At 35.5% G+C, this 14,373-nt stretch overlaps 1 protein-coding gene across 1 annotated transcript in view; it reads left to right on the top strand.

The window, feature by feature from the left end:
- The window catches only part of PPP2R5A (protein phosphatase 2 regulatory subunit B'alpha), a 57,276-nt gene that overhangs the window by 18,188 nt on the left and 24,715 nt on the right, over positions 1-14,373 (top strand). Inside the window, exons 2-3 of the mRNA XM_019738049.3 lie at positions 9,063-9,259; positions 11,846-11,947. Coding sequence (XP_019593608.1) covers positions 9,063-9,259; positions 11,846-11,947 — 299 coding nt within the window. The remainder of the gene's footprint in view (positions 1-9,062; positions 9,260-11,845; positions 11,948-14,373) is intronic.

Genomic DNA, 14,373 nt, shown 5'->3' with positions numbered 1-14,373 from the left:
GATACATCATGGTTTTGTGGTACTTGTGCCAGAAATCCAAGTCTGGTTTTACATTCAAAAATAATTTGCTATGAAAATAGAATAAAAGAGAAAAGTTATATCATCGCTTCATTGTAAATAGAAAAATAGAAAATTCCTTCTCTGTATAGTTCTCTCTAGTACTTCCTCATGTAAATTTCAGGCACCTCAGTAGCCCTGATCTCTACTCTATTTAGCTCAGTAAGGCTGCTTGCTATTTTGAGGCTTCTCCCTGTGCTGCAATCTGGAAAGTGCTAACAGAAAGCTAGTGTGATTTGGGGCTCACTCTGCTTCCTTTCTCTCGGGGATCAGAGTCCCATATTGCCTGTTTTCCAACATCTGAAAACAGTTATTTCATATATTTTGTCTAGTTTTTGGTAGTTTACAGTGGGAGGGCTAGCAGAATTCTTGCCCACACTTTGTGTCATCCTTATCCAGTGGGTATGGCATGATGTATGGCATTTTATACATAAATTCATATATACAGTTTATACATATTTACATTTTTCTGCTTACCAGTGTGGTTGAATTTCTTTTTCATATGCTTATTGGTCATTTATGTTTCATGTGCCCTTTTCTTCTGTAGATTTATTTGCCTTTTTCTTATTGATTTGTAGATGTTCTTTTGTACATTCTGGACACCAATCCAGAATTGATTATAAAACTCTAAATGTGTTACAATTTTCCTATTCACGTTTAGTGTTTTAGTTATCTTAGAATTAATTTTCATAAATGGTGTGAGGGAGGGATCTAATTTTTTTCATATGAATAGCCAGTAGTCCTAACATAATTTATTGAATTTTTAAAATGCCCTACTGACTTTTTTTTTTTAAATACCAACTCTATCATATGATGTCATTCTGTATATGTACACTAGCATATTTGTAGGTGCCTGTTTTTTCCCCCCACTGGTCTTTTTGTCTATACCTTCACAACACCATGTAGCGTTAATTACCATCTGTGGTAAGATGACTCTTCCCTTCCTCATCATCTTAAAAATCATCTTGGATATTCTTGGCTCTTTATTTTTCCAGATGAATTTTAAGAGCAGCTGTTCAAGTTCCAACGAAACACCCTGTTGCTTGATTGAAACACCATGTTGTAGTTCAAATTGCATTTCCTATATAGATTCATTGGGGAAGACATTGAGTCTTCTCATCCATGAATACGGTATATCTGTGTTGTTTATATCTTTCATATATTTTATAAAAGTTTTATAATTTTCTTCATAAAAGTCATGCTTGTCTTTTGTTAGAACTCTCAAATTACTTGCCCCTGGGACTTAGTCACCACGTTATAAGGAAGCTCAGGCCGCATGGAGAGGTCGCATGTAGGGGTTCTGGCACTAGCCCCAGCTAGTCCTTTAGCCAGAAGCTAGAATCAACTGTCAGACGCATGAGTGATTTAGCCGTCACTAGATTCCATCCCCTCGCTTTCTAGCCGAGGCCTTAGACATCATGGAGAAGAGATAAGTTGTTCCTGCTGTGCCCTGTTTGAATCTGACCCAAAGAAACTGTGATGGATAATAATTACTGTTGTTTTAAGCCACTAAATTTGGAATAATTTTTTACTAAGCAATAGAAAATTAATACAGCAAACATCATTCAGATTCTGATTTGCCTTCTCTTGTAGGTCTGCTTTCAGAACACATAATTAGGATATTCTAATATAGTACGTAGGGGAATAATTTCTCATCCTAAATTAGTAAATTAGCATGTACAACTGTGTGACGAGTTTGGTTAATTTATATTTGTATTGTGTATGACAAAAAGAAACCAGGTATCTGAGTATATGAGGCAGAGGAATAGACTCAGTCGTTGAAAATTCATCATGAACATCATGCGTCTTGGGACACTTAAAAATTTCTTTTTGCTTGTTTGCTTGTTTTTAACTTTTATTTATTTAAGTGTGTTTTTCCAAGACCCATCAGCTCCAAGTCAAGTAGTTTTTGTTTTGTTTTTTCAATCTGGTTGTGGAGGGCACAGCTCACAGTTGCCCATGCGGGATCGAAACGACAACCTTGTTGTTAAGAGCACCGCGCTCTAACCAACTGAGCTAACTGGCCACCTGAAAGATTTAATAATTTAATGATACAATCTTCCTAAATAGGTTTCATAAGCTGACACCAGAGAGTACAATGTAAAACTTCCTTACAGTATTTTCCTAAAGATTCTAATTTACTTAAAAAAAATCTTACAAAGTTTGCTAATAGCAAATGAATCAGTATAATCAATCAGGCTGTGTGTACTCAATTACACAGGTATTTTTCTCAAATAGTTTATTCTGTTATTCTGTGACCCTTGAGGGCTCTGTGACCCTGGATCTTTTCAGGAAGAATCAGCCTTGGAAGTCACGGAGCCTCACTGTTATGACCTAGACTTGGAAGTGACATAGCATCGCTTCCGCAATACTCTGTTCCCTAGAAGCAAGTCACTAAGTCCAGCGCACATTCACAGGAGGAGAATAAACTGTACCTTTGGAAGACAGGAATGTCAAATAATTTGTGGACAAATTTTAAAACGACTACACTTGATCAGTATGGATTGAGAACAAGGGAAGTTTTGTGTATATTTAATAGTATTAGGCGAACATGTCCTGATTCTCTATCATAACGAGATATAGTGGTGTTTAACGGTCTTGGTAGACTTTGGCCTGTTTTTTCTCATTGGTAAGTGTTTGGATGGGGGCATTGTCTTTACTTCTGAGGAAAATGAAGAAGAATAATGGGAGAGTACGGTCCAACCAGCACTTGTGCAAACAGACCATTCAGGGAACTTTAAGTATCAGTATAAAGGGAACATGGTACGTAAAAAGGGGGATTAATGGGAAATGAAGTTGAAAAAGTAGTGCCCTCCACTTTCTCCTTCCTCCTTTCACCCTAAACTTTAGTCATCTATGTTACATTTTTAAGGTTAGTAACATTTTCTATAGCCAAAATTAAGTTTCCTGTAAGTTATAAATTCTAGAAGTTGAAAGTCAGCGAACAAGATTTATATTTTGTGACTATAGGCTACATAATATTATTAGAATTCCTTATATAGTTGTTTTTCTGTTTTGTTTAATATTTCCTGGAGGTTCTAATTGGGTCTCTCTTTCTTTTCTTGTACCTTTAACATACTCAGTTTTTTCCCTCCAGATCTCCATATAAGATACCCTGCTCCTCCTCCTCTAGAGACCACTCTCCTGGGGGCTTTGGTACTGTCTAGGCCTTTATTGCTTTTCTGACTAGATTTCCCTATTCCTGGATTGCATTCCTTTCTCTTTTCCCCTTTTTTGCTGCATTATCTCTTCAGATAATTTCCTAAGTAAGGTTGTGAGGGTGCTAAGTTTTCCAAGTACTGTATTTACATGTCTGAAAATGCCCTTATTGAACACTTAATGCTTTATTGATAGTTGTTGGCTAGTTACAGAGTTCTAGATTGGCATTAGAATTCTCATAGCACAGCCCCATTATCTTCTGGCATCAATCTTGCTGATAAGAAATCTGATAGATACCTGCCTCTGGTTCTTTCATGAGTGACTTTTTTTTTTTTTTAAATCTGAAAGCTTTTAGTCTTTTCTCTTGGGCATCTGAAATTTTACAGTGTTATGCTAAATTATCCCTTTGTTTGAAATGTTTTTTTTCTGTTTGTTTAGTTTTCTTTCTTGTTACAGGCTTTCCTTGAATGTCTGGTGAACCTTCATTTCCTATTAATATGTATGAGTGAACAAAAAAACCATGTTAGAAGTTAGATGGGGTTTATTGACTACTTTTGCTTCAAGTAATTGGGCAGGGAACTAGGTAAAAGCTAGAATGTATGAATCAGGGACTGTTCAGTTTCTTCAGGTAAGAACCTTCTTTTTTTCTTGCTTTTTTTCTTTTTTTTTTTGCCTGGAGCATGAATGCTTGACTGTCTTTTGGAGTGGGGTAGAAGACTGTTTAGTGCTTAGATTTATATAATCCCCTATTTTCGCTCATGTCTTAATCCCATCCTCTGTTTTGTGGCTTTTCTCATCTGGAGTTCTGTAGGAACCTTGTCTGTAATTCCCCCTCTGTTTATTCTAGATGTGACTTGCTCTGTTTTGGTTTTATCACTTAACCACTTCTTCATGGGTTTTGAGTTTTCCAGAAATTTGTTGAAGTCTGTTGCCAAAAGGCCCATTCTTCTATTCTCTTTGTTACTGTGGGTTTATATTTTGTTTGTTTGTTTACTCTTATTTTAGAGTGAAAAGGAGGAGATAAACAAATTTGACGTTTTTAACTAATACGCATTGTGAATCTGTGGGTAAGGATTTAGAATATAGCTATTAAAGGAACAGTTGATATTTCAAAGACAGTAGTCTTGTACTTATTCTTGCATTCTAGGTGATTTAAATCTCAGTTTCTTTGCAGATTTGCTTTGTGATCTTGGGCATGCTATGTAGTGTGGGATCTTAAAGTACTGTACATATTGTGGAGCAATGGCTTTCAAACTTTCTTTGACTGCGAACTGTAGTAAGAAACACATTTTACTTTACAACTCCGTACTCGTATACAGTTTTATGAACTAATACTGTTACGTGCAACACATTGCTTTATATATTTTTTAAAATTCTGGTTGTGACCCACTAAAACGATGTATACCCAGCAATGGTGCACTTTGAGAAACAGTTCTCCAGAGCAGTATTTCTTAAAGTGAAAGTCAGATACATCTTCAAGTTGGGTATTGAAAAAACAAACTGGAGTCTAGAGATAAGTGGGGATGACCTAGCAGGGCTTTTGTGAGTTCAAAAGTAATAATTCTTCAAAGATGAAATGCCTTCCTTCTCTAGAGTTGTCTTGGTTCTCCTCCTGCCTAAGACCCTGCAGGGATTTCTACACTGGGGAGGATTTTTTAGTGGGATCAAATGTCAGTCATAATAGCATGGAAGACAGGAAGATAGGTTTAAAAAACTCATCTTCCAGTCATATTTAAACTGTGTATTTTGCAAGGCAAGGCACATCTGTTTTTTAAGTAATGCCTTGATTTTACAGTTTTCTTGTATCTTTCGTAATTTTTCATGCTGTTAATATTGGAAATTTAATAGTATTTTTAGAAGAGCACTTTTAGTAAGTCCTTAGCTCTGATGTTAAGAGATGAATATAAATTGGTATTTCAGATTACTTTATAATATTTTTAAGTTGTAATCAGGTTTCCTTGAGGCAGCATAAAGACTTAAGGCATGTAAAATTGTTGAATATGATACATTATAGTAATACTATAATAGTGGTCTGAATTGCTCCCAGGTAAATACTTAGGGAGGTCAAAATATACTAAAAGGTTTATGTGTAGGAATGGATTTTCCTCTTCATTTAAATGGCAGTCGCTAGGATTTAAATATGCATTCTTTATTTGCTCCTGAATACATTTACACATTTTGGAAGAAATTAATACCCAGTTGAAATAGAAACATGTTATTTCAAGAAGACCTGGGTTAAACTGCTTCAAAAATTTTGGGTCTCTCATGGTAATTAATTTCTAGGTGACGGAGCAAACAAGTGCTGTGTTGTACTTGGGCATAATGCAAAACAGTTACACTGTCCACCATACCAGTTACTGTAGGATGTAATACTATAAGGTGTTCTGAATTTTTCCTTTGAACTTGTGTGTTTCCAGAAGGAGTTTTATTTTTAAACCTCTAAGTGAAATTCTGATAGAAAATATCAGCTCATATTACAGGGAGAATCTCAGTGTAAGAAATTATCACCATAGCAATCAGAATGGACATTATCCACATTAAAAATGGCAAGTGGATAATCAGCTTTAGCCCAGTAAAAATAGCGAGTGAAAACAATAATATGTGACATTACTGCCTAAACGTGAGACATTGCCACGCTGAAACACTGAGCATAACAGACTTCATTTGCAAGCATTCTTGTAAGTGGAGAAACTGAAGTATAAAGTGGCCAGTATAGATACTGTCACTGTTTTTCTTTTTTTCAAATGAGAAAATTCAGTGTAACTGATGTTTCAGAAAGGTGCCTAAGTGTTGGGACATACTAACACAAGTGCAAACAAAATGTTTCATAACCTTTTCATGATGAAAACCATCATCGCCGTCTTTTCTTACTAGAACGGCCTTTATAAAAATGTTGCATTTCTTGAACCTAGAAGTAAGCCAACCAATGATAGATCACAGTAGCTTAGCTTCCTCTCTTCGCTCATTTAACCTTTTACAGTCTGGTCTATTCTTCCACAATTGTTTGACCTTAGCTGCCAAGAAACAGCACAATGAAAGTGCTTAAAATATAGTAGTCAAATACCTTTTAATATCTTACCACTTTGCTTTTAATTATGATTTTATTTTTAATTGTTCTGTTTAGATTTAATCTTGTAAGCACTCTCAAATTCTTTTTACTTCCAGATTATGTAGAGAATAGTCCGCATATATGGTAAATGGCAGTACCTTTTACATTTGTTTATTGCCTGATAGCATTATCATTTTGTTTTGAATCTTGCTTTCCCATCCTGCTTTAATCTCTTGAATGCAGTAAATCATCTCTAACTTGCAGAACTAACCTCAAAGGATTGTTTTGAAAGTTAAATGAACACAAATGAAACATTTAGAATTGTATTTGGCATGAAGGAAGCACTAATGTTAGCAGTAGTATTATAATTTATTACATCGCACAGCAAGACTGCTCAATAGAACATGCACTTACAGGAAGGGTTAGGTAGAAAAAGATTTTTCTATTCCCTGATACCTAAAAATAATTGAGGATTGGAAACTTCTATTTTAATTCAGCACCAGAGGAGTTGAAATGTTAAGTGCTTTCTTAATATTTCTAATGTTTTAGAAGATCCAGATGTGACCTACCCCACCCAAACATTAGGTAATGCTGGGATATAGTTCTGGAGAAGGTATCCATCTTCTAGTTTTTAAAACTAAGTATCAATATTAAGCAGACATTAATTGAAATTGACTAAATACCAGTATTAAGTGGACATCATTTATTAATTGAAATTGAATGCATATCACTGTTTTAACTTTAAGAGGGGAAAAGCCTTAGAGGATTTAAGAAAAAGACCATTCAGGATACAACTGACTTCTCAGAGAACGAGCAGATTCTGCTTAGAATGACTCATGATCATTTGGGGATGAACAAGGATAGTGAATATATGACTGGTAGGGTTCTACGCAGTGTGTATACCAGATGGTGCTTTATTCTCACCCCCAATAGAATGAGCTTTAGCTCTGGGGTAAACGTAACTGTTTAACATATTACTTGGCATTAAAAATCACCGGAAATGTAATGTTTTATTGTTGTTGTTGTTAAGGATACCTAAAAATGTTCCCATTTCAGAACAGTTTCGTTAAAGATGGTACTAAATCAAAAATATTTTCGAAATGACCATCAAAAATGCCATGTACTCTATTAATATTACGTGGACTCTGATGCCATTTTAGGATTGTAGACCTCGGCCTTCATGAAGCAGAGAGCCATCATTGATTCTGGATCAGAAAGTGTTATGCATGTTCTTTGTACGTGTGGTGATACCATAGGAGACATTTCTATTGGCACAGCCACAGATGGGCTGCAGCAAATTCAAATTTTTTTAGAATCTTTACATTTTTACTTCAAAATTCATGTGAATTTTGTCGTTATTTACAATATTAATATATCCACATTTGTTTTATTGTAAAAACTTTCAAATTATTGAGGAAAAGTGACCAATCAAAATGTGTTTTTAGGATATCTGACCTGCTGCCTTTTAGCCGTACCTAATTTAAATCAGCATTTTAAGGACAGCTTGAATATAATTTCAAAGTAATTTCACTAGCTTCCTGCCCCCGAGAATTGAAAAAGCATAGGCATCCTTGGTTAGGTTATCATTTTTATGAAGATTTCTGCCTCTGTCTTTATATAAAGTAGGTATTAGTTTTTATTGGAGGAATACTTTTGTAAATTATAAGCTAAATATCAGTACTGAAATGCATGATTTTTAAAAATTTAATCTCAATAGTTCAACAAACTTAAATGATCTAATTGAAGGTCCTTGTTTATAGATTTGAAAGTTCAGAAATGCAATTTTATTTTTTGAATGTTGGAAACAAAAGGATTCAATATGTTTGTTAGAATCAAATCACTATAATGTGCCCACATTTTTGTAATAAGTAGAAGGTAAAAACTAAACATTTAGTGAATGCTTATTATGTTCTAGATGCTGTGCTAGATGCAGGATTGGGATGGGAGGTGGGAAGGGGAGAGAGGGGAGAGAGAGAGAGAGAGAGAACACGTTTCCTATCTTTAGGGGTTTCATTTTCTAGGAGTGTTACCCATGTAAAATATAATTGCCATATAGCACAATAAATACTAAAATAGAGATACGCACCTAAGATACGTTTGGGTAAAAGTAGATTGATTAATCAACCAATGTCACTTCAGTGCCGTAGAGAAAGCTTCTCAGAGGGGAATATCTTATGCTGAAATTTAATAAATGTGGGAAAAGGGCATTTCAGGCAGAGGAAACAATGTGAAATCTTCAGGAAATTGCAAGGAGTATATTAACCAGAGTGAAGGTGCCTGCTGGAAAGTGTCAAGAGATGCCTCTTGACAGTAGGCAGCTGCATTTTATATACAATCCTGAGGAGTCTGAGCTTCGTTCTATAATTTTTGGAGTATCATTGAAAATTACTGAGTATGATCAGATTGATTCTCATTTTAGCAAAATGTAAGCTTTTAAGGTAGTTTAGAGGATAAATTAGGAGTTGTAGTGGTTATGGCACCAGGCAAGAGGGGCAGTTAGGATGTCATTGCTATAGTCTAGATAAGAGATGACGAGAGTCATTAAAATGACAGTGGGAATGATCAGAAAAGGATAGACTCCAGACGAGTTAAAGAAACAGATTGTGGGTAGTGAGAGAGGAGGGAGCGTCCAGTGTAAGTCCCAGTTTCTGGCATGGATGATGGGATTAGACAGGTAAATTTCTCACTAGATTTTTGAGAAGTTTTATGCATGCGAATAGCTTCTACAAAATTAATAAGCATATAAGGTCACTTCTGAGTAGGTTATTTCTAAGTTTTTCTTTGTTTTTATTTATAGATGCCACTTCAAATGAACAACAAGAGCTTTTCTGTCAGAAATTGCAGCAGTGTTGTGTACTGTTTGATTTCATGGACTCTGTTTCAGACTTGAAGAGCAAAGAAATTAAAAGAGCAACACTGAATGAACTGGTTGAGTATGTTTCAACTAATCGTGGTGTAATTGTTGAATCAGCGTATTCTGATATAGTAAAAATGGTAAGCCTCCAAACTTACGTTCCTCAGATTTATATAAATTCAAGTAAGATCTGAGGTATAATTATGAATTAACAAGACTGGTTTTAATAAATGCAATAATTAATGTACTCAAAAGAATGTTTTTTAAAATAGTGCATTTGAAAGCTTATTCATTCAGTCCAGTGATGCTGTCATTGCTTATAATAGTTTGGAAATTCAGTAGCCACAGTGGCTGGTGGCTGCCATATTGGATAGTGCAGATCTTGAGTTTAGGAGAACATGTAGGCTCAAGATTATACAGATTGATAGATAATTAATGCCATGGGTTTGAATACTCACTGAGAGAGAACATCTAAAGGGGAAGAGAAGACCAATGAAAAACTATGGGGCTTTCCACATTTCAGTGGTTGGTAAGGGAGGCACTTATTTAGGACATTTTAATCTTCATATTTGTAGACTCTGTAACACTTGAATTTTAATCAAAACTCAGGACCTTTAAGAAGTTAAATAATATAAATTAATGTTTGAAGTACCTGATGTGTAAAATAAATTACCGCCAACTTTATTGAAGTAAGATTATTTAGGATACTGTTTAATAATTCAACCTAATTCTCCATCAGACAGTAGAAATCTGTTCAGGATTTGTGATTTTTTGTATGTTGGTGCATACTAGCAAAATACAAAAAATTAAATTAGAATAATTTGAGAGTCACTGAGTACATAATTTAAGCCTAAATGTTACCAGGGTATAGAAGGGTATAGCAAGTATAACCTGTAGTTGCCTTCATTTCCTTCCCCATGCCAAATATATGTTCTGGGGGAAGAGAAAAATGTGTAGGAAAGTGAAATTTCGTCCTAATGTACTAGTTGATTTTTTTCCCCATAACATTGTATTAGAAGACCTATTAAAAGGACTTTGAAAATGTTGATGGGTTTTTTGAAAAATGAAAATAAAAGCCTTAAAATATTTTTAAAGATTAGGTATAGAGAGAACATTAATGAAACTGAAATTGGCTTCTTAAACTCCTATAGGTACTAAAAAGTGACAGTTTCAGAATATAAATATTGAATATTGATAGATTCCTTGTTTTGTGTTTATCATTTAGAAATATTCAGGGAGAAAAAGCATATATCCATCCACTTTACGATTTCAAATGGCTTGTATACAGGAATTTTGAAAGTCCCGGGAAAGATATTTTATAAAGTTGTTTACTTAAATATTGAAAGTACTCAAATTATTGAGTCAAATTATTCTGTAATTTGCTATATGCTAATAAATTCTGGGATTTAGTTTCTTTTCCCAAGTAAAAAGGTGTGTATTTCGTCTTTTTTTTTTTTTTTTAAACTTCTGGATACTCAATTTATAGATAAGAGTGAAGTCAACTCACCCATTTAGTTCTTTGAAGCTCTTCAGTATATTTGTTATATACAGTTAATTTTATTGGTGGCTACAAGATTAACTTTTTGTTTTACTTCCAACATTAATATGATCTCAAAGGCGCAAATTATGCCCTCTTGTGGGATATATTTACTTTTATATAGTTCTGTCTATGACTTTTTGCCCCTCTTTGTGAAATTGATATCTATCAAGCTATTGATTCTGCCCTCCTGTACTGGCTTTGAGTTCTACATTATTATTTTCTAGTCTTATGGTTATAGTAATTGACTGTTAGCAGTTATTTGGCCTACCATAGATGCCACTTCGTAAGAACAGTTGGAAATTTACTTGTACCACCAAATACCCCTTGTTTCATCCTCCATTCCTCAAATAGTTTCTCTCAAATGACCAACCCTTCAATAGTATGGCCTTAAATGTTTACTAAACCATTTGGTCTGTCAGTCTGTTCATCATTCGTAAAAGAATTGTGAGTTGGGACCATAATCTATCCTTTGCTAGAGATAAAGGATATGTAATTTACGTTGGTACTGAGACTGTGAAACATGAAATTATAAATACTGTATGTCATTGAATCTAAAACGAAGAGTCTCAAAGCACATCCTCCTTACAGAGACTAATTAAAAAAAAAAAAAAGGCTCCGAGTAGATGAAATACAGTAAATTAAATCATCATGGGGTATTATAAACTATGTCTGTAATAGTAGTACTACCCGTCCCTCCCCTTTCTTAGTGTGGTATGTATGTATAAGAATGGAAATATTTTACCAAACTGTTTTGGGTTGTAAGGTAAGTAAATGGCTGGGGTTAGAATATGGGGGGAACTATGGAAAGATGAATCAAATTAGGGATAGGTAGAGTTAGGAACTGTGTATGCTTTTCCTCCCCAAACTCCCTCTGCTCCCCTCCCCTTTTTTTAAAGCAAAACTTGTAAAGAACAACTTGTAATTTAAGGAAGAGGAATCCAGAGGTAATCTGTAATTTTCAGTAGCTTTGCATCTGAAGAAGTCAGCGTTATGGGATAGAGAAAAGAGAAAAAACCAAATGCTTGCCTTCTTCATGTCTTGAAGAGGTTTATAAGTTTTGAACTAAGCTTATAGCCACAACTTAACTTTTTTCTTAAGTAAAGTTATCTTTAAAATACTTCATTTTGCGTTGTTGAACTCAATTACACAACGGAGAACATAAATCTAAATTTATTTTTCATTACAGATCAGTGCTAACATCTTCCGTACTCTTCCTCCAAGTGATAATCCCGATTTTGATCCAGAAGAGGATGAACCCACGCTTGAGGCCTCGTGGCCTCACATACAAGTATGGAACATAATTACGTATCGACAGTTTTTACATTTATGATATTGTGCTGAAATCATGGTTCTCATTTAGAGCCGAGTGGTTTTTTTGGGGTTTTTTTTTGGGGGGGGTGGTTATATTTAGTTTTCTTTTTTATTCTGTGTCTATTTAAAGTATTTGACTTTTAATAAGTTTATATTATTTTCTTTTCCCAAAATAATTTTTCACTTTTTTTATTGTGATAAAATACACTTAACATTTACCATTTAAACCATTTTAAAGTGTACTGTTGAGTGGCATTAAGTACATTTACAGTGCTGTGCAACCCGCACCACTGTCTAGTTCCAGAACTGTTTTCATCACCCAAATGGAAACCCCCTTAGCAGTCACTTCCTATTCTCCCATCCCCACAGCTCCTGACAACTACCAGTCTACTTTCTCTATGGATTTACCTGTTCTGGGTACTTAATATAAATGGAATCATATAATAATATATAGCCTTTTATGTCTGGGTTCTTTCACTTAGCATAATATTTTCAAGGTTTATCAATATTGTAGCATGTATCAGTACTTCATTCCTTTTAATGGCTGAATAAGATTCCATTGTATGACTATACCATTTTGTTTATCCGTTTATTTGCATGATATATACCTTTTCCATTCTTTTTCTTTGTGACTGAGCTCAATCTCCAGCTCCTCTGCCTTCAGCGGAGGATGGGGGCCTGAGGCTAAAAGTTCCAACCCTCTAATCACATGGTTGGTCCCTATGATAACCAGTTTTCATCCTCCTGGAGTCACTTCATTAGCATAAGCTTAGGTATTGTTGAAAGGGGCTTACTATGAATAACAAAAGATGCTCCTCTCACCCCTTACCATGCTTGAAATTCCAGGGGTTTTAAGAGCTCTGTGCCAATAACCAGGGATGAAGACCAAGTACATACATTTTTTATTTACCACAGTGTGACAGTATCCCCGTTTGGGACATGAAAACAGGCACTGACTGGGCAAGTTGTGCCAGTGAAACTGTATGGCAGTCCATGAGACTGTGCGTAAACGCTTCAGAGCACTCTGATAATTTCTGTATCTTTTTACATGTGTGTACCCCAAAGCAAATTATATAGTTGATTAGAAAATTATTTATAAATAAAAATTAATATCAGCTTCTATTCTTTCCCCCTCCCCCTTTTTTTCTACCCCCCCCCCCCACTCTGGTTCAAGCGGTTGTTTCTCAGTCTAGTTGTGTAGGACACAGCTCCCTGGCCCATGCTGGTGTTATGAGCCTTGCGCTTCCCCAACTGAGGCAGTCGGTCGCCAGTCGTGGATCTGCCGTTCACAGCTGCTCATCGGCTGCTCACAGCAGCTGGCTGCCGGCCACTCGTGGCGGAACACAGTAGCCCACGGCAGCTCACGCCAACCTCCGGCTGCTCATGGCAGCTCAGCTCGAGGGAGAGCTGTTGTTCACAATCTTAGCTGTAGAGGGCGCAGCCCACTGGCTCACATGGGAATTGAGCCAGCGGCCTTTGGCATTAGGAGATCGGCCCTCTAACCACCTGAGCCACTGGGCCGGCCCGTTATATCCTTAATTCATACTTAATATTAAAAGTTAGATAATAATTAGACCAGATAGGCATCACTCCTTTTGCATAGTTGGGCAAAGATGCCTCCTCTGAATATTTACTCAGATCCCAAAATTGTTTGCTTTAGAATATTATTGAATGCATAGTAGTAAAAATGTGTTACTTTGTGGTGAATGATAGCACCCAGATCTGGTAATGCTTTTTTGTGTGTGTTGTGAGGTCTGTAAATTTAGCTTAGCAGTCTTTTTTCCTTTGTCTCTTCTATATGTGGCCTAACTGGCCCCCTCAGTGTTTACTGAATGACTATTTTTACTTTGGGATCTAATGCTCCTTTTTTATTTTTAGGGTGCCAGATTGATATGTTGTTTAATAGCTAATAAATTAAGGCACATTTTGGGCTATCCTCCTGCCTTTCATAGCTGTTACAAAACAAGCCAAAAAAACTTGTGTGTATTTGCTTTTCTCCTTGAAAGATAAATGTAGGTGTAATGGAGAGATACTGAATTGGATTATTACTTTTAATTCTGATTTGTGGTAGCAAGTGAACATTTGTTAATACTTTTAAGATGCTTGGCACTTTTTAAATAGAAGGCCTGCTGTGGCTTCTAGTGTATTTGCGGTGGTGCACAGACATTCCTTCCTGAGCCCTGTACTTACATAATTCGGTTCATTATTTCCCAAGTGTGGATAAGGTATGCTGGTTTTGATTTAATTTTTATTTCCCAACTGTAATTTTATATAAAGATTTGAAGTTTTTCTATTTTTATTGTTATTGATACACTGCCCCTTGCAATTCAGCTTACGCTTGTCTGGAGGTTTCTGGCCTTGTATTTAACAAACTCTGGCCATTAAATTGAGGTAGTTTGGTAG

This window comes from Rhinolophus sinicus, chromosome 11, assembly GCF_057876585.1.
Source record: "Rhinolophus sinicus isolate RSI-liver-muscle chromosome 11, RSI-T2T, whole genome shotgun sequence".
NCBI classification, from domain to species: domain Eukaryota; kingdom Metazoa; phylum Chordata; class Mammalia; order Chiroptera; family Rhinolophidae; genus Rhinolophus; species Rhinolophus sinicus.
Note: the sequence above shows the minus strand (reverse complement) of the source record. Positions and strands in the feature narration are given on the sequence as shown.